We start from the raw sequence: 19,634 nt of genomic DNA, 5'->3' as shown, positions 1-19,634 counted from the left end.
GGTGTTGGGTGTTATTGGTCATGGGGTAATTGGCCAGAGGGTTATTGTTCATGGGGTTATTGGTCATGGGGTTACTGGTGTTGGGTGTTATTGGTCATGGGGTTTATTGGTTATGGGTATTGGTCATGGGGTTACTGGTGTTGGGTGTTATTGGTCATGGGGTAATTGGCCAGAGGGTTATTGTTCATGGGGTTATTGGTCATGGGGTTACTGCGGATGGGTGTTATTGTTCATGGGGTTATTGGTCCTGGGGTTAGTGGTTATGGGGTTATTGGTGATGGGTGTTATTGGTCACGGGGTTACTGGTGATGGGTGTTTTATGGTCATTGGGTGTTATTGGTCATGGGGTTACTGGTGATGAGGGTTATTGGTCACGGGGTTACTGGTGATGGGTGTTATTGGTCACAGGATTACTGGTGATGGGTGTTATTGGTCATTGGGTGTTATTAGTCATGGGGTTACTGGTGATGAGGGTTATTGGTCACAGGGGTTATTGGTCATGGGGTTAATTGGTCTGGGGGTAATTGTTCATGGGGCTATTGGTCATGGGATTACCGGTGATGGGGGTTATTGGTCATGGGGTTACTGGTCATGGGGTTACTGGTCACGGGGTTATTGGTCATGGGGTTACTGGTCACGGGGGTTATTGGTCATGGGGTTACTGGTCACGGGGGTTATTGGTCATGGGGTTACTGGTCACGGAGGTTATTGGTCATGGGGTAATTGGTAACGGGGGTTACTGGTCATGGGGTAATTGGTGATGGGGTTACTGGTGATGGGGGTTATTGGTCATGGGGTTACTGGTCACGGGGGTTATTGGTCATGGGGGTTATTGGTAACGGGGGTTACTGATCATGGGGTAATTGGTGACAGGGGTTACTGGTCATGGGGTAATTGGTCATGGGGTTACTGGTCATGGAGGTTATTGGTCATGGGAGTTATTGGTCATGAGGTTTACATATTGACAGGAAGTAGAATGCTGCCTTTGAGGTCAGTGGAAAGTAGGAAGTTCCAAAACATTGCAGTGAAACAGTGACCTATTTTTTTATGACTATTAAATAAACTTTTCTGACATTTGTGGCCATGTTTTTCAACCAATCTTGCTCAAATTTTACACGCATGTGCTTGTCGGCCCCCTAAAGGTACGTGCGGAATTTGGTGGTGGTTTGGCTAACTGCTCCAGTTACAGCTAGTGTTTTTAGAGTTGAGTGAAAAATTTCAAGTGAATCCCTTTTGTGGTGTTTGTTGTAAAAATAATAGCACAGGCCAAACGATTTCCCCCTTTTGTGTGCAGCGGTTTAGGAGTAGAAGAGCTGCTTCCATTGATTTCCAAATGGGCATACATTATTTTGTCTTGACGTAGCAAAATAGGAAGTACTTTTTCTTCTTGGAGGCTAGAAAAGCAGCTAAACTGAAATGCATTTCAACTTACTGCAGCTGCGGTGAGTGGAAATAGTCTCAATGCTCACTGAAGAGGAAGTGCTTTATAGATGATGAGAAATATGTCATACTAAATATTTTCTAAAAAATGTATTTTTTTACAGACACTTCTTTTATAAATGATGCCAATTGACAGTAAAAGAGGCTGGCAATTTAAAACACACATAATTGGATTCTTGTGATGAGTCATTAGAATACACAATGGATTTTGTGTTGGGTCATTTGGTCATGTGATCACTTTTCAAATCAATGCTGTTTTTTGTGCAAACAGCAAATTGAATCTCTTTGGCCACATTTAAACTGGCTTAGTTTTGGAAAACTTTGCCATTTTGATGAATCATAAAAAAAACATATATGCATACAGAATAAGGGTTCTTAATCATTTATATGAACGTCTCAATCTATGAAAAATATCTCCAGTGATTTTGACTAAAACCAAGCACAATAATCAGTTTTATAGCAGTTCATCGGTTCCATTTTCATAGCACAGAAAACCTGTTTACCAACCTTCGAAATACAATTTTCAACACTATTAGAGCTCTTTCGGCATGAAATAACACCCCTATAGTCACCTTTACACTCCTGACACCCAATATAGTAGACACAAAAAGAAAAAATAATACATAATACAGACTCACACGTTAGCATTGGGAGAGTTCCTTTTTGTAACATTTAATATGCTTAATTTCTGCAACAAATACATAAAATTTGCATAAATATGCATTTTTTTAATATGTGATTCATTAATTTATATATTTTTGATTGAGCGTGATAGAGTCCTACAATAAGTGGTGCTGAAGGACCCAGATTTGTCTCTATATGTCACCTTTACCTGAAATTTGGTAGTTTGTCTTTGCTAGCAGGTTCTAGCATGAAACACTAGAATACAATAGAACATCTAAATACAAGCTAGTAGAACAAGACAACCCGGAAAGACGAGATCCTCGTCAAGTGCTTCCATGCGAGTCAAAAAGGACAGCGTGATATAATATGTGACTTTGGTGATGCAAATGAGACGTTTTAACGTGCAAAGCCATCATCATCTCTGGTGGTGCGGCTCAAGACGAGGGAGAGAGCTGCATTGTTTTTGCTTCTCCTCCGGTCTCCAGGCGGCCTCAAGCATTGCAAGCCGCAGGGAGTCGATAAAGCTTGGATGAAACAACAGCAGCCCCGCAAAAACACACACAGAGCATATCAGAATATTTGCTGTGTTGTGTAACCTTTTTTACTGATATTGGGGCACGCATTCAAGAGCCTTACAATGCCAGAACTGTGCCAACAGTCCGTGCTTGTGGGCAGCAGTGTGCAGGGTGATTTATTAACTCGGTACAGATATACTGTACACATTTGACACATGAAACATTCTTAACATGTGAGCCAGTAGCTTGTGTAGTACAGGAAGGAGTGGAAATGTCTCCAATAGAAGTACCATTTGATAATTTTATAATCCATTATTGCTATTGCTATGAATTTTCTTATGCTTCTTTAAGTCGTATGCTTTTTTTTTTGGAGATGGTGGCGTTTGCTCCTCTCAACTTGATGTTTTGTTTTTAATGACTTTTATGTTGATGATGATGATGAGGTGTGGCGTTGTCGTTCCTGCCATCGGAATGAATGTATGCATGTTGACATTAATGCGGCCTTAGTCGACCTAATCCAATGTTGACTGCTGATTTATATCTGATGTTGAGAGCGACAAGCTGCAACCTGCCATTAATGAAATGTAGCATCAAGCTAGTCCGGCCCTTGAGGGGTCTTCAAAATTTATTCATTCCTTTTCTCCCGCTTATCCTCACAAGGGTCGTGGGAGCTGCTGGAGCCTATCCAAGCTGTCTTCGGGCGAAAGGCGGGGTACACCCTGGACTGGTTGCCAGCCAATCACAGGGCACATATAGACAAACAACCATTCACACTCACATTCATACCTATGGACAATTTGGAGTCGCCAATTAACCTAGCATGTTTTTGGAATGTGGGAGGAAACCGGAGTCCCCGGAAAAAACATGCAAACTCCACACAGAGATGACCGAGGGTGGAATTGAACTCGGGTATCCTAGCTGTGAGACCTGCGTCCTAACCACTCAGCACCGTGCAGTCTGTCTTCAAAATATTATATAATAAGATTAATTCTTTCATTTTCTACCGCTTTTTCCTCACGAGGGTCGTGGGGCCTGCTGGAGCTTTTACCAACTGTCTTCGGGCAAGAGGCGGGGTAGGGTACACCCTGGACTGGTCGCCAGCCAATCACAGAGCACATATAGACAAACAACCATTCACACTCACATTCATACCTATGGACAATTTGGAGTCGCCAATTAACCTAGCATGTTTTTGGAATGTGGGAGGAAACCGGAGTCCCCGGAAAAAACATGCAAACTCCTCACAGAGATGACTGAGGATGGCCGGCGTGCTAACCACCCCCGCCCCCCCCCCCCCCCACCACCGTGCAGCCTGTCTTCAAAATATTATATAATAATATGAATAATATCATGTATAATAAACAACTGGACTGAACCAGTTCTTGGCTTTCACAAGCTCACACAGCACATCTCCGTGCACTGCAGAAACACACGACTTGCACAAACGGTAACCTGTGTGTTCCCCAACTTACCTGGTGAAGATAATTTTTCCACACCAGGAGTCCAAACTGTCGCACGACAGCCATTTTGAGGCAAATACTGGCTTCCTGCGTCTAGAGAAAAGAAAAAAAAGAGTCATATTTTAGTTGCAAGTTTAATCATACGTCCATTTATCGCTTTTACCGCTTCTGCTTATTTGGGTCACGGGTGAGCTGAAGCCAGCTGACTTTGTGGCCAAAAGGCGGGCTACACTCCAAACGGGTCACCAGTCAATCACAGAGCATTCTCATGTAATTCTCACGTAACATATAAGAATCATACATTCATAATACAGTATACAGTATTAGTTGGATTCAGCAAGTCAGTTTCTGCAGGTGTCAGTCAAGATCTCGCTTTCCATTACACAAAAACAGAAGAATACAAAAGGGAGAAGTGAGAGTGAGGTAATGCAACACAACAATATGAGTTTTAAGAAAAAACATAAGAGCAACCTAAGCAAAATGAAAACCAAACCACAAACAAAATATTTATTTTACTTTAATCAGATTTAATTACATAAAACAGCCAAGATATTGGTTTTAACATAACCCCATTCTTTGTATGTGTGTGTGTGTGTAAAGACACTGATATTATTTTGCGATTCATTTTTAGATTAAAATTCTCAACAAATAAACAAAAAAAACCTAAGTCGCTTCCTTATTGAGACTGACCCTGCTTTTGTCTTCTCTGATTGGTCCATAGCGCATTGGCGCCTTTCTGATTGGACAATCAACCTGCTTGTCACGTCTTCGGGCTTCCTGGTGGTGAATGTTAACGATGGAGCTGAGGGTCAACGCTTTTAAATCCACTAACATGCTTTCTTTTTTCCTTTAAACACAAAGCCTACATTAACTCGGCTGTGTGTTAGAAGATCATAATGTGTACTTACCACAAAACCTGGCGAGCTGGGGTGCCTTTATTCCTCGTAACGTTAGCAGCTCGTCGTCATCGACTTAATGTGATAATAAAAACATCACTGCGGTCTTCTTCCGACACGATGGAGGTCCGGTTAGCATGGGTGAAGCTACGTAAACATCCACAACATCGGGTCCGGGTTTCGCCCTCCAGCTGCCGGCCGCCTGCTAAGCGAGGCAATGACGGCACACCAGCGAGTGAGAGCTCACCAATTCATCTGGGAAAATGACACGGAATAGTCAACAAAACACATCACGTGACCCGGCTGGGGCTCCAGTCCGGTCACGTGACTCCACATATTCGAATATCGCGCAAAATGTTTTCCATTTAAAACAATTATACTGCATTTGTTATTTTTTTAGCAGTAAAACAGAATCATGAAGGTTATTAAAAATGAAGATAGATATTCCTGCAATATTTCACTCCGTGTAGTAAATCTATAGAGAGAATAAAGTCAAACTATTAAGAGAAAATTGTCGCATAGAATTACATACTTATAATGAGGAAAAATGTTATTTTAGTATGATAGTGTTCAAATGTTTAGTGTAATCTTGCGAGAAAAAGTAATTTTCCTTGAATAACATCGTATTAAGTTGAGGACAAAATAAGGTCATTAATAGTAACAAAAGGTAAATATTCAAGAGTCATGAGAAAGTAAAGTAAAGTAAAATTGTCATTTTTCTGAACATTTACGTTGCGGAAGAAGTTCTAAGGTCATGAAGATTGAGTGAAATTATATTTCTTTGGATGTGTAGAAAATGAATGAATGAATGTATGTCGTCTCTTTCATTGTACTTGTAAATAAGGTACACCATTCAGTGGCGCTGGCAACATACAGATAGAACCACGTGACACCAAAACGATCAAAGGAAGCGCGCATGCGCATGTCAGTCGCCTTGTATAAATACTAAATTTTATTTAAATATAAAATCTAATGTAAATAATTAAATGTAGATTAAATTACATTAAATTTACATGAGTATAATACTTACCTTAAGCACTTACTTATTTACATTTAATATTTATAGTCATATTTTGATTTAAGTTTTAATTTTAGAGTTACAATTTTGTTTAGTATTGCAAAAAAACATTGAACAATGAATCAAAATGTGAGACTGAGCAAATATATGTATATATATACACATATATATAGAGAGAGGAGTGAGTGATTTAATTTTTACATTGGGCACACACACTTATCACTTTGCATTGAGTTTAAAAAGTATATGGTTATTCAGGATTTTATTTGAAAAAGGCTTTGGACAGGACTCTGTGACATCACAAGTGGGTCAAGGGGAAATTCAGACTGTAGAAAAAAAAACACACACCCTAATGTGAAATGGTAAATTAAAAAATTTCAAGTAAGTAGTGGCATGTTTGTTCGACATAACAGTACTATGTACATTACCATACATAAAAGTACTATGCATGTACATGAACACAGCAAAGCAGGTGAACTGCTTTCATGTGATTTTCTCATTCATCTGCAGTAGTGTTGCCCTGATGTGCTCATGTAAGGCATAAAAAAAAACACAAAAGCACATCATTTGTTCCCTTTTGCTGTGTGAACTTTTCTGACATGGAGGCAGTGTCAGGTCATACGTACAAAACAACACATCAAATGCTTATATCTTCCACTTCACTCTGGTGGTGATACCAGAGTTGTTTTTATGAAAAATAAATACGTGGCATTTGGTTTGGATGAGAAATCAATAAGCGGACAGAAAACTAGTAATGGTAACACCGCAGTACCTTTGGCATACAAGTTCAGTGCTCAGCTGCCATCCAGCAAATACAAGGCAGGCTTGTACGGACAGTGCATACAAAAAAAAAAAAAAAGCATCTATTTTCCAAGGTTTCCTGCTGGACGTCCTGAGTCGCACCATTTGACTAATTTTTTGCAGCACTGAGTGGTGTAAACGGCAATACGAGCTGCTAGTGATAAAACCGCTAGCAAGATTTAGGCCTGGGTTAGGTAGGATGTGGTCCACATTAGGATTGTTTGTGTACTTGATGCCATTCTACAGAACCTTTCACATAATTTCCCTTATCTTTAACCTCACATCATAAGCACAAACGGCCCACTTTACAGAGGATGAGGGGGGAAAAAGTGCTGCTGTAGGATAATAACTGAGGAAGTGGTCAAGTGTCTATAGAATCCGAAAACCAACTTTGGCTGAATACTGCTCATCTTCCCCCACCTCTCCCTCCTCTTCTTCTTCTTCTTCCTCTTCTCCTGCCTCGCCGCCACTATGCGCAGCAGAGTTCTTCCTCTTGACTGGCTTGCTGGAGTGGCCGCGAGGCCTCTGCATGGGCACCAAAAGGCGGAAGCCCGGCTGGGAATGAGCAGAGGCGGAGGAAGCGGTAAAAGTCTTGAGAGAACACGGGACAAGCGAGGACGAGGAGGAGGAGCACGTGGACGACGGACTGACACTCTGCACCGACGAGTAGCCCGAAGTGTAGCAAAAGGCATCCGGGTCTTGCTTGTGTTCCCCCCTGTCCGCCTCGCTGAAGCTGTCCTCGTCGCTGGACAGAGCGCGGCAGTGTTCTCGTCCGCTGTCTGCCTCGCTGACGGGGTCCAGCTGGATGGATATCACCGAAACTGCCAACAGAGGAAGATCTCATCAACACGGCGGCAACCATCAGGAGTCAAGACAATAAGAGGTGCCGTTTTGGCTGTGCTGGATGAATATTGGTGAAATTCACCAGGCGGATATTCATTTCTAAAACATAAGAATTAGTTTGACACAACCAAATTATTTTTGATCCCACACTGAACATATTAATATTTTTGTAGTTAGAGCATAGAAAATCTGTTTGTAACATTATTAAAGACCTCCAGACATGAGATAACATCCCTATAGTTACCTTTACAGTCCTATTACCCAATATAGTACGCATAATAAAAAGTAAATAAGACATAAAATAGACTAGCACATGCAAGACTTCCTTGTTGTTGTTTGTGGTGGTTTTTGTTCAACTTCCTGTTCTGTGCAGTACGCCCTGCAGGTGCTATTGTGTCATCAATGTAACATTACTGACACCTAGTGACCAGTGTAGACTACATATGACAACTTAAAAAAAAAAAAGTAATAATAAAAATTAAATTCGATTAGATTAGGACCGGCCTTCCATTTTAATGTTTAGATTTGTCCACCAGATGGGGCTACTTATGCCCATCCAAAGCACGCAGCAGCATTCCATTGATTTTTCAATGCTGTTTATATTTTCCATTCAAAGTTTGTAAACCTACTGGCTTTTAAAATGGTTAAAATCCATAAAACATATTGAATGTTTGATATTTCTACTTCAGTGCAATGAAAAGCAATATTATTACAAGAAACTAATATTATTGCCCCGCCATCATTACTCACAATCGCCATCTTTCTCGCCCTCACTCTCCTCTTGATCGCCCTCGTAGCCGGATGAGGAAGTGTCCAGACTCCAGTCCAGGATGTTGTCCAGCAGCGTCTCTTCCTGATTGGAAAGCTCTGCAGTGGGCGTGGTCACACGGCTGCCTCTGTCGGCGTGCGTGCCGTCATTGCGCCTCCTTAAGAGAGGATCGGAGAAGGGGAGTCAGACAGACGGAACAAACAAACACCTTCTGGGCTAAACGGTTGGCGTCTGTTATGGATGGAAGGAGACAAAGGAGGCGTCTTTACAAGCAGTGTTGATTTCCCACTCAATCTGTACAGTCGACATAGCTACAAACATATGCTATGTATACATTTTATGCTTTGTTAAAACCCCATCCCCAGCCCTCCGAAGCCATGCCCTTACTCCCCCTCCTGGAGGCTGTGAAGAGTATATGAAAAAACTAAAATCATCCAAATCTGAGATATAATTCTTGCAGGAGTTAAGTAAGAAAGAATATGTGTGAGGGAGCACATCTTTTGCATATGATGACGACAATAATACATGACTAAAATATCTGTATCTACAGAGTACCTGGTAAATTTTAATTATATTCCATTTGTATTGAAATCTATTCTAATTTTATAATAATAAATAATTAATAAAATGCTGCCATTTGGAGGTTTTCAGCTGTTGTGATGCACAGTGTGTGTGTGTGTGTGTGTGTGTGTGTGTGTGTGTGTGTGTGTGTTACCTTTTACTGGTCCTGGATGGGGAAGCGAGGAAGGCGTGGATGTCTGCTGGTTGGCCAACAGGACTGGGAGGCTCCACCTGAGGCTCCACCTCGGGGATCTCAAGAATCTGACATAGCTCTTTATAATCCATCACCTTGAGTTTGGAAAGCAACAGCATGAACACAGACTGTACTGCATTGATATCCATACAGATATATACGTATATATTCATACAAATATATGAAACGGAGAGTTGTATTAGAAGAGTGCACACCTTCTCCCTGCTGATGTGCTGGTAGATATCGTCCTCGAACCGCTGCTTTACGCCAGTAAGAGACACCAGTCTGTAGTCTTTGGGAGCCTCCTGACTGAAACTAAGGAGAATACAATCAAAAACAGAAAACTTCCATCTTTGGGACACATTTACCCATCAATCATGTAATGCAGGGGTGTGGCCCCGCAGTAATATCATAAAGTAAAAATATGAAAGTTGTAATCTCATGAGAAAAAAAATAAACATGTTATTTTTGTAATATTATGAGAAACAAAACACATTTTAGAAAATTTGGTTAAAGTTAGGGTGTCACGGTGGTTGAGTGGTTAGCGCGCAGACCTCACAGCTAGGAGACCAGGGTTCAATTCCACCCTCGGCCATCTCTGTGTGGAGTTTGCATGTACTCCGGTTTCCTCCCACATTCCAAAAACATGCTAGGTTAATTGGCAACCCCAAATTGTCCATAGGTATGAATGTGAGTGTGAATGGTTGTTTGTCTATATGTGCCCAGTGATTGGCTGGCGATCAGTCCAGGGTGTACCCCGCCTCTCGTCCGAAGACAGCTGGTATAGGCTCCAGCACCCCCCGCGACCCTCACGAGGATAAGCGGTAGAAAATGAATGAAAGATAATAACTTTTGATCACATCTAAAGAAAATATAAAAGTTACATCCTTTCATTTTTCACTACATGGCCCTCATTGGACAATGTTGGGACAGCCACTAGATCCTTTCCAAGCGTTGTGGATGGATAGAGGCTTACCATTTGACATAAAGCATCACAGCCAGCTGGGTGAGGTCCTGCTTGGAGAAGCCAGTGTAGTCCACGAGCTGGCTGGGCCAGACGGGAGCTGCGGCCGAGAGAAAGAGCCGGCGTGAACAACGAGGCGACGTCAAGGTATGGCGATAAATTGGAGTTGGTGTGGTTACCGTAGTGATGCAGCACTCTCGTCAGCAGCAGCACGGCGCAGGCCAGCTTGGCGGGAGGCGGCGTGACGAGGGCCGAGTGGAGCAGGGACAGCTCGCAGATGTAACTGAAGAGGTGAGTGGTCCGCCGCTCCAGAGGCAGAAGCGACAGCAGCACCTCGCCGTAATCAAGCAGCGTGGGGCTCTGTGACGTAGGACATCATGGATTATAAAGACCGGAATTGCACGAGCCATAAAACCGTTCATGCAACTCACCCGGATCTTCCCTTGCAGCACCGACACCACCTCTCCCATCATTCGGACCAGGTCTTCATACTTGTAGGTGTTGTCTGTGAGCCACACGGCTTCCCTTATGGTCAGGATGTCCTTACTGATGTAGCTGCAGAGAAAACAACATCAAGGTTTATTTCCGCTGTGACACGACTGCAACGCAACACTTCCGGTACCTACCGTGTGCAAACCACCATGCAAGCGATCCCCAGCAGCTGAAGGCGAACTTTGGGGACGGAGCGCAGAGCCAAGTAGCGGTCCACACATCCCACCGTCACGTGCAGCATCAGGCTGGAGAAGTCCTTCATGGTGGTCACCTCCACCAGCCAGTCCACTAGGATGTACCTGCAGGCCAAGATGGGCATCATGAGGATCGTGTAGCCAGTGCCAGAGTGTAGCCAGAGTAGCAAACAACGGGCACCTCGAGCAGGTGCTCCTGCTATTATGTCTGTTATTATTGATAATAATCCTATCATCAATGTACTTATTGCTGCAGTAGTAATATTACACCATGCCTTGCTTCTGTTCTATGGAAAAGGATGATGGTTACCTCATGGTGTCCTTGATGCCTCGCTTGAGGATACTGTGATTGCCGTCCTGTGCCGCCTGCTGGGGGGAGTTGAAAAGCTGGGCCACCAAGTCAGAGCAAGCCTTGGCCTCCAAGCCCAGCGGATTGCCGCTGCTGCACACTCTGGCCAAGGAGAGCTGTACGTACAGAGGCGAACAGTTAGCAGCGGCGTGAGGACATCTTTGAGCAATACCGCCATTCAACGGAAAGCGCTCTTTCTTTGCAATGTTGCCCATCATCCGGTCTTTATGTGACATGAACACACTTCTTTCAAAAAGCAACACTCCGTTTACATAATGTGAGCTGCATATTAGTCAAGCTAAGAGAAGTGGACATGGTCTTGATTAGCTCACACACACCTGCGCCTCCCAGCATCCTCTCCCGGCGTAGTCCCTGAGGGTTCGAACACACTGGAGGTACCTGCCTGGATCCGACATCTGAAAGCCACCATAAAATTCATGTATTCACATGTGCAAGTACATCTTCTCTGGAGCTCTGATGCCATGCACTACAAAAAAGTCTTTAAAGCTTTCCTTTGTACAAATACACACACAGTAGAACCACGGTTGGCATCATGAATAATCCACTCCACAAGGTCAGACTTTCACTCCGAAGAAATCATTCATCTAACCCAATGAATCCTTTTCAGAAAGCCAAATATGTGAACACAATATAAGTTTTTATAGTTTTCCATACAGAAAATAATTCCAAACTCATAAATGATGAATGAACGGGAGAAATTAACTTTTAAGCCTACTTTTTACCTTCACTGAAGACGTGGTTGTTGCCAAAGACACCATAAGACGACGAGATCGACACAGACACCACCTTCCTGTTTTGCCATGACTTATTTTCGTGTTCGTCACCTCAAGTCTATCCTTTTCTTATAGATCACGGATGCAAAGAAAGTTGCAAGCGGCAGACTTGTGATAAAGAAGGTGAAAAACATGACTGAATTCAAGAGGTCAGTCACAGCAAAATAAGAAGGTGGTGTCCGTGTTGATCTCACTGCCGCATCTTTGGCAGCAATCAGGTCTTCTGTGAAGTTAAAAGTGAGCTTAAATGTTACTTTTCCCCTTCCATTGATCATTTATGTGTATATACGCGACTAAACTACAATTGTACAACTATAAAAAAACGTGGTTTGCGTTACTGTCACAAAGAACTAGAGAGCCAACTGCTATTGACATCATAGATGAACGACGGCGATGACTTCCACTGCTTGTTTCCACATGTTAGCAAGCCTACAGGATGCTAACCAGGATGTTTTGTGACAAAAAGAGCAGAGTTGAACTTATGTGGCGTACTTATAACGCCACCATATTATACGCTAATTGGAATATTTTGCCACAAACATCCATGTTAAAAAAAACCTATAAACTAAATAGAGGCATTTGTGTCGAGCTATTGTTGAACTTTTCAGTCTGATGGCTAATTTTCTTCCTCACGTCTCCGTCTCTCCATGCCAAATTTCCTCAAAAGCGCTTCCACTTTACATTAATGACGTTTTTTTACGCATAGGAGGAGAAGCTGAAGCGCTAATTAGAAGTTAAGTGGGTGATTGTTGTGAAACTCACAGCAGCTTTACGGTTGTGCTCCCATAAAAGATAGGAGCTCTGCAAACAGCCCGCCCGTGAAGACTCTTCCAACATGGATATGGCTTCGCGGCGCACATCGCCCTCCTGGGGGAGAAAACAACAAAACAAAAAAATAGTCAAACGACAACATAGAATTTCACAGTGAAATTGAGAAAACGAGAGTTTTGATAAGGAATGCTTTGTCACGCCGAGCCTTTTTAGAAATGGACACCAATAGAAACTGTGCCGACCACACCCGCACCGAGACTCACCTCAAAGAGCTGCAAGACTCTTGCCAAGCAGTGCAACAGGGGGCCCCTTTTCTCCTGGGAAAACAATAAAATTGTAAAAAATGTTGATAGGTTAACTTATTTACAGCCTGTGATTTATATTTTCTACACTTGTGTCTTAATATTGTTAGGCCAGTCATATGACACTAAGCCTTCACCAGGGATGTGCAAAATGTGGCCCGGGCGCCATTGGCGGCACTATGGCAACCACAAAATAGAACAATTATTAAACAAGAATAACATCAAAATAAGAGAAATAAAAGTTGTAATCTAATGTAGATAAATATTTTATGATAATAACCTTGTAATATGATGAAAAATAATGTTATTTTTGTAGTTTTTAAGTTGAAATGTTAAAGAAAAAGTGAAAAAAAAGTCATAGTATTATAACAAACAAAACAAAGTTGTCATTTTGGGAAAATAATTTGGTAGATAAAGTAGAATAAAGTCATAATTATGAGTTATGAAAGCTGAAATTATAGGAAATTTGGGGTGTAAAAAAACTAACAGAAGATTAAAGTACACATTTTTAACATCATATTATGAGGGGAAATTATGTCATTTTATTTACATAGAGCTGAAATCTTTTTTAAAATGTGGTATAATATGTTTGCCAGTGTCATGAATTCGTTTGCAATAAAGTTGATGCTGAAACCTCCCAGCAAAAAGTAATAAGCCGTACCACGTTGTCGTCGCACTTGGTCTTGAGGCGGTCAAACACCACCGCCTTGCAGCAGCTCCCGGTGGGCGACCACGGTGGGCGGATGAACAGCCAGGTGAAGGGCTCGGCGGCAGGAGAGCGTAGGCCCTCAGCCAGGCTGAAGAAGTGTGAGGCTTTCCTTCCGCATAGGTCCGCCCGGCCCTCATCGCTCAGCAGCGCTGCCGTGCAGGAAAGACAAGCCGTGAAGCAGCAATATTGTGTGGAATCGCAATGTGAGGTAAAAATAGGGTGCACTGCTTGGCTGCGGCCAGCGGAGGCGCTCTTGACTCAGTCTCAACTAGTTTGGCCTCCAAAAAAAGCCCATTATGTGCAGTGGCAGTCTTATTATCATCAAGATGCACTGCTTCAATTTATTACACCACCTCACCCAAAAAAAATGTTAAAACGTAGAATTCCAATGAAAAAAAAGTCACAATTTTAGATAATATAATTATGAGGAAAAAATGTCATTTTAGTTACATAGGAAAAAATACTCTTTTTTTTTTAAATAAGTTGCAATATGAAAACAAAAGGTTGTAATTTTTTGAAAATTAGGTTGGGGAAAAACTCATAGGAATTAAGTCTCAATATTAACATTAATTAATTATAATATGAAATTGAAATTTTACAACAAAAAGTTGTATTAGTTGAAAAATTAAAAAAGGGAACTTTTACAAAAAAAAAATTTAAGTATTCTAAAAAACCTCACAATTTTTAAACAATCTCATAATATGAGGAGGGAAAAATAATATTTTAAATGCATAAAGTTGAATTATTAAAGAACAAAAACATGTAAAAAATGTAATATCAGGAAAAACAAAATAAAATTGCCATTTTGGGAAAAACTAAATATGGGATAAGAAAATATGCCAACAAAGGGGTGATATTAAGAATAATAAGATTAATTAATTGTCATATTTGTGGTAGTAATGTTACGATAGGACAAGGATGACATGCTTCTACTTACGTCCTTCGTTGTACAAATAAGCGATCCCTAACTTCACAGCTGCTTCAAAATTCCCTTTTTCTGCAGCTCTGTGACACAAAAAAACAGTATATTTGGTCAGGTAAAAAAAAAAAACATTTTAATATAATACATACAAATTTCCCCACTGAGGGACAAATAAAGGCATATCTTAATTTTAATCATTCTTGAGCTTTTGTTTTACCTTTCAAATAACCATAAATTGTCAGGTGAGGGCCAAGTGTCTCTGAAGCTGACCCTGGCCCAAACACTGGGGTGGTTGTCAACAACGTCACGCAGCTGGGAATGAACCTGGAAGAGCAACACAAAACAACACGGCCAAGCGGAAGATGTTGAAACATGTTTCATGGAAGCATGTGCGTGTGTGTATGTATATGTGTGTGTATGTGTATGTGTGTGTGTATGTGTGTCACATGAGGATGACTCACAGCTCTGACAGACAGTAAGTCATCAGCGGAGAGACACTGGAGGACACATAGGAGGACCTCCTCGGGAAGGCTCAGCAAGGTGACATTCGGCGTGCGCAAGCGGACCCTCTTTCGAACCGGGATGGAATAGCATTTTGAGCAATGGCAGTGGACTGCTGGCAGACAGACAAAAACAAAAAAAATGGCATCAAGTTAAGACAGCAAAGCAAGTCAACACCCCAAGATTCCCCATCTTGGTGCAAAAGGTCACATTCCAGTGAAATATTTGCACCCCTTTCTAAGTTAGCATGTTAGGGTCCACATTGTCAATAATCCCCCCAAAATCCCTCATTTGTACTACAACGCTAAGAGTTTAAAGCAAGAAAATAACACATTTTATGGTAAAGAGAAATTGTGGTTAGCTAAGGATGATCTACTACCATCAAGTCAACTCGATTGAGCGCCCAAATTTCCCTCCTGTGGTTTAGGTGGCCTTAACGTCTAATTACGACAAGGTTTAAGGCACTTTGCACACTTGTGGTGGAGTTTTAGAAGCGACAAACACGCCATAAGTCAATTGCAGACGCCTTTTAAAAGTTTTAGCTACCTTTCGTGACTACTAGAAGTTTGTTGGCTAATGAGCTAACGCGATAACGGTGCTAACCTCTGTCACATTGCAGTCATGTATGAAAAGGTAATATAAGCCGAATTACTCGTGTACTTATTACAATATTTAAGGCCAGTTTCTATCATTTAAATGGTAAACAAAAAAGAACTTACCACCGGCTTTCATTGCAAGTGTACTCAATGTACAGTAGCTCTTCCCACAGCGATGACACTAGCTAACCTTACAAGCACTGCAGCGGCGATTTAAGGTTAGTGTCGAATAGGCAGACGGACACACGACCAGAACAGAATCTATGGTAATCTATGGTAAATAACTTTTTTTAACAACCAATGTTCCTGGTTGAAGCGACACTAATGTTTGAAATTGTCGGCCGAATTCAAATTCAAGCACGAGTCCTTACTTCTTAGCCGCACCCCCGAAGCTCCCACAAGACCCGCCCGCCTTGAGTGTTTAAACGCTGAGTTTAACTTGATTCGTCCATCTTAGACCCGCCTATATACGTCTATTCCGTCATGTGATTGGCTAACGCAGAAAAAGACGAATTCTATTGGACAGAATTTATAAACTGTGAAATCCAGTGTTTGGATTGGACATCGTAATTGCAATTTGAAGTCCGCGCTCGCTTACTGACGACTTTTATTGGTTGACCCAAATATAAAGCACGCCCACCAGTCAGCTGGTACTATGGATTGTGGGATACGTAGTTGTAAAAAAAATGCAATTTAAAGGTACCGCGTTTAAAGAGACAGGGACAGAGACAAACAGAAAAAAACGAACAGGAAATTGAAAATGAGCCTTAGAAGGTTATTTTGATGAAATACTGTGAGTAAAATACAATAGATAGGACAAAAACATATCAAATAGAAATTTTGATAGATAAGCTGATAACCAATTTTGAGCATCCGAGCATCTCTACAGTAGTCGTAATTGTTATTGATCTGCCCTTCACCTGCTGACTAAGTCCATTCAGACACTTGAATGAGGTCATACTATGTGTCATGTCAGTGCTTAATGTAGCACGTTTTTGCAGGCTGTTTGGGTTGCAGTGTGATCAAATTGTCATCAAGCTCAATAACCTGAGGCGGGACAAAGGACCGGGACATGCTGAGTGGGAGGATGCAGCTACCGTTTCCATAGAAACTCCACCCCATCTCACACCATAAAAAACCGAAAAGTGGCCAGTAATGGCTCCGGGAAAAGAAATCAATCAACACACCGAGCCAAAGCAGAAAAAAATGGAGGCACTCGAATTGGATTTAGAGACAAGATAGTTATAATGAGGCTGAAATGGCAAGTCATGACTTGACAACATCTGAAACCCAACAGCAGGAAAGTCTTCCATCAAACGCGGTTTGCTGCTCTTCATCAAGTACTTTATGTAGTGATACTAATGGACACTTCGGCACTCAAGCACTTGGCTGCTCCAGTGAAAGAAACCTCAAAATGTGATGGCGTAATCTCCCCAGCTTGTGTGACACTTAATATCGCTGACTGCCAACTCAGTCCCGGAAAGGTCCTGGAGATGGCTCGGCGGATGAGATGAGTTTCCATCTTGTTTCCTGTCATCCTTGCTGAGCCTTGCAGAGCAAACGACAGCTTCCACCACATATGTGCACTCTGCCCCGGTTAGACCTTCACACTTGCTTTGTTCAAAGGCAAACATCCACAGCTGTTTCCCAGCACCAGTTCAACAAAAGCACCAGAAAATGGAGTGGATAGACCCGTATTCAGCTGTAACAGTCACAGTTTCACATTCTCAACAGTTAAGAGAAAAAGAAACAACTCAATAATACACCTAAATCAGGGATCTCAAACTCAATTTACCTGGGGGCCACTGGAGCTACGGTCTGGGCAAGGCTGGGCCGCATCAGGTTTCCCCCCCCCAAAAAAACACATTTATTAAAAACAGGAAAATATACAAACTTTTTCAGTGCTTTGGTTCCGATTTTCTACAAGAAAAGCTCCACTGTTCTCAAATATCTTAATTTTTATTTTTCTGCACAAAATAAGATGAAAAATAAATAAACAAATCAAGAATAAAGACAATCAATCAGTAATAAATAAATATAATAATAACAATAATAATAAAACGGCAAATAATAAAAAATAATAAAACCACATATAGTTAGTGGGTATTCAAATTATTATTTTTCAGATTAAAATGAACAAAGCATTATTAGAGCCCTGTAGACATGACAAAACACAACTATAGTCACGTTTATACGTTTTTTATTTACAACATATTATAGACACATGCTAACTCGCAAACTAGAGAGCTAGCGACCCAAACGGCAGCCTTCAAGTTATTTCCTTTCAACTTAAATAGCCAAAAACTTACCACTTCCACACGGATAGGGAGGATAACTATTAACAGTTATTTAACCTTTAACATGAACATTAATCAAACGTAATAATTTTTTCTGGGTACATGATACCATACAGCATCCATATCAAACTTGCGCGGGCCGCACTAACAATAAACTTTCATATCAAGGCGGGGGCCTCAAACTAGTGTCCTGCGGGCTGCATGTTTGAGACCCCTGACCTAAATAAAACAAAAATAAATTAAAATTACCCATATTTTTTCCAAAATGTCTCCACGGTGGCTTCTATGGTTATCATCACACTTTTCCTCTGTGCCATCACTGTGACCCGTCTTTAGTGGCACCATAAAAAAACATCAATCCAGACCCACATTTTCATTCAACATTTATTTCAATGTACATCCATGTAGAAATACATAGTACAAATATAAAGTTGTGGCATATACAGCACCAAAAATATGAGCAGGCACACACCAAGAGTTTTACTGTAACAGCACAAGCACAGAGGTAGATTTTCCCAAAATATTTTTTTCATCTTGAAAGGCAGACGGGAAAAAGGAAACAAAGGTGTGGTCACTTGTCATCAGTGTATAAGTGCATCATGGCGACACGCTGGCACCGAGTCACTTAAGCTTCTCAATACGGCACCGTTCAATCATGCAAGTCGAATAAAACCCCCAGCGTGTGTTTAGGATCGAATCCAAGACAAAGAGTGATTTTTCTAGCGCTACAACGCATCCACTTCACCGTCTCACTCTGCTACTTACATTCAAATGCTAAAGAACCTTCTCATAGTCTTACAGGATATGACAATCTCTGAAGCAACACAACATCAAAAACGCACATTTTAGCTGCAAAAAAGGTGTCTGATCGACTGGACTGACTTTGGCGTTTGTGTGCTAACTGCTACCTGCCGACGCTTCTCAGTAGGGCGTCGCTAATATGGATGGACGGGGACGCTGACAATGACTTTCAAGGGTAAGTCATTTCAGTCTACAGATACATTGCTTCCTTTGCACTTCGCCCTCCGTCAGATCCGTGATGTGCATCTCTGAGCACAACACAAATGTTGTCTTAAGTTCATTTGCTTCCTGCACCAGAGAAAAGAGCTCCACGTGATAAGGCCACACTGAAAAGGAAACCAAAAGTTGTAATATTACTCGGTGTCACAAGATCTGGCATATGTCCTTCTTATGGGTACTAGGTCTGGGGATGCTAACAAAGAACAAATGAATCACACAATGAATGAAAATGAAGCGAATAATCAATATATTGCCATGTTTATGTCAAGTCTGTTGCACTCAGCACCTGGGCGTGCTTGTTCTGTGGAACAACAGCATGAACGGAGTGAGCCCTTTTGTCTCAGTGGGTTGGAGAAGACTGTAACCCAGTAGAAATGATACCTAGAAATATTACTGTTAATAAGGATGTCATTTTTCAGAGAAAAAAATAAGCAGTAGGCGGCACGGCGGTCGAGTGGTTAGCGCGCAGACCTCACAGCTAGGAAACCAGGGTTCAATTCCACCCTCGGCCATCTCTGTGTGGAGTTTGCATGTTCTCCCCATGCATGCGTGGGTTTTCTCCGGGTACTCCGGTTTCCTCCCACATTCCAAAAACATGCTAGG

General features: G+C 41.7%; 2 protein-coding genes across 3 annotated transcripts in view; both read right to left on the bottom strand.

Annotated features, from left to right (window-relative positions):
* The window catches only part of abca3b (ATP-binding cassette, sub-family A (ABC1), member 3b), a 45,504-nt gene extending 40,290 nt beyond the window's left edge, over positions 1-5,214 (bottom strand). The window contains exons 1-2 of the mRNA XM_058049492.1: positions 4,948-5,214; positions 4,052-4,132 (exon numbers count right to left, since the gene is read on the bottom strand). Coding sequence (XP_057905475.1) covers positions 4,052-4,105 — 54 coding nt within the window. The 5' untranslated portion in view covers positions 4,106-4,132; positions 4,948-5,214. The remainder of the gene's footprint in view (positions 1-4,051; positions 4,133-4,947) is intronic.
* A 1,004-nt stretch (positions 5,215-6,218) lies between these two features.
* On the bottom strand, positions 6,219-16,104 carry ccnf (cyclin F). 2 transcript variants are annotated; one of them, XM_058049415.1, is made up of 17 exons: positions 15,838-16,104; positions 15,079-15,233; positions 14,835-14,941; positions 14,633-14,700; positions 13,648-13,844; positions 12,948-13,001; positions 12,676-12,780; positions 11,458-11,535; positions 11,081-11,235; positions 10,711-10,875; positions 10,516-10,639; positions 10,264-10,444; positions 10,097-10,184; positions 9,336-9,435; positions 9,082-9,215; positions 8,348-8,523; positions 6,219-7,575 (listed from the first exon to the last, which is right to left on the bottom strand). In XM_058049415.1, the coding sequence occupies exons 1-17, from the start codon at positions 15,848-15,850 to the stop codon at positions 7,124-7,126; spliced, it is 2,352 nt and encodes a 783-aa protein (XP_057905398.1). In that variant the 5' UTR covers positions 15,851-16,104; the 3' UTR covers positions 6,219-7,123. The 2 variants fall into 2 exon arrangements, with proteins under 2 accessions (XP_057905398.1, XP_057905399.1); XM_058049416.1 differs by having other exon boundaries at positions 15,079-15,230.
* Between the last annotated feature and the right edge of the window lie 3,530 nt (positions 16,105-19,634).

Source organism: Doryrhamphus excisus, chromosome 15 (assembly GCF_030265055.1).
Source record: "Doryrhamphus excisus isolate RoL2022-K1 chromosome 15, RoL_Dexc_1.0, whole genome shotgun sequence".
Classification (NCBI taxonomy): domain Eukaryota; kingdom Metazoa; phylum Chordata; class Actinopteri; order Syngnathiformes; family Syngnathidae; genus Doryrhamphus; species Doryrhamphus excisus.
The sequence above is the reverse complement of the archived record's forward strand: the minus strand, read 5'-3'. Positions and strand labels throughout refer to the sequence as shown.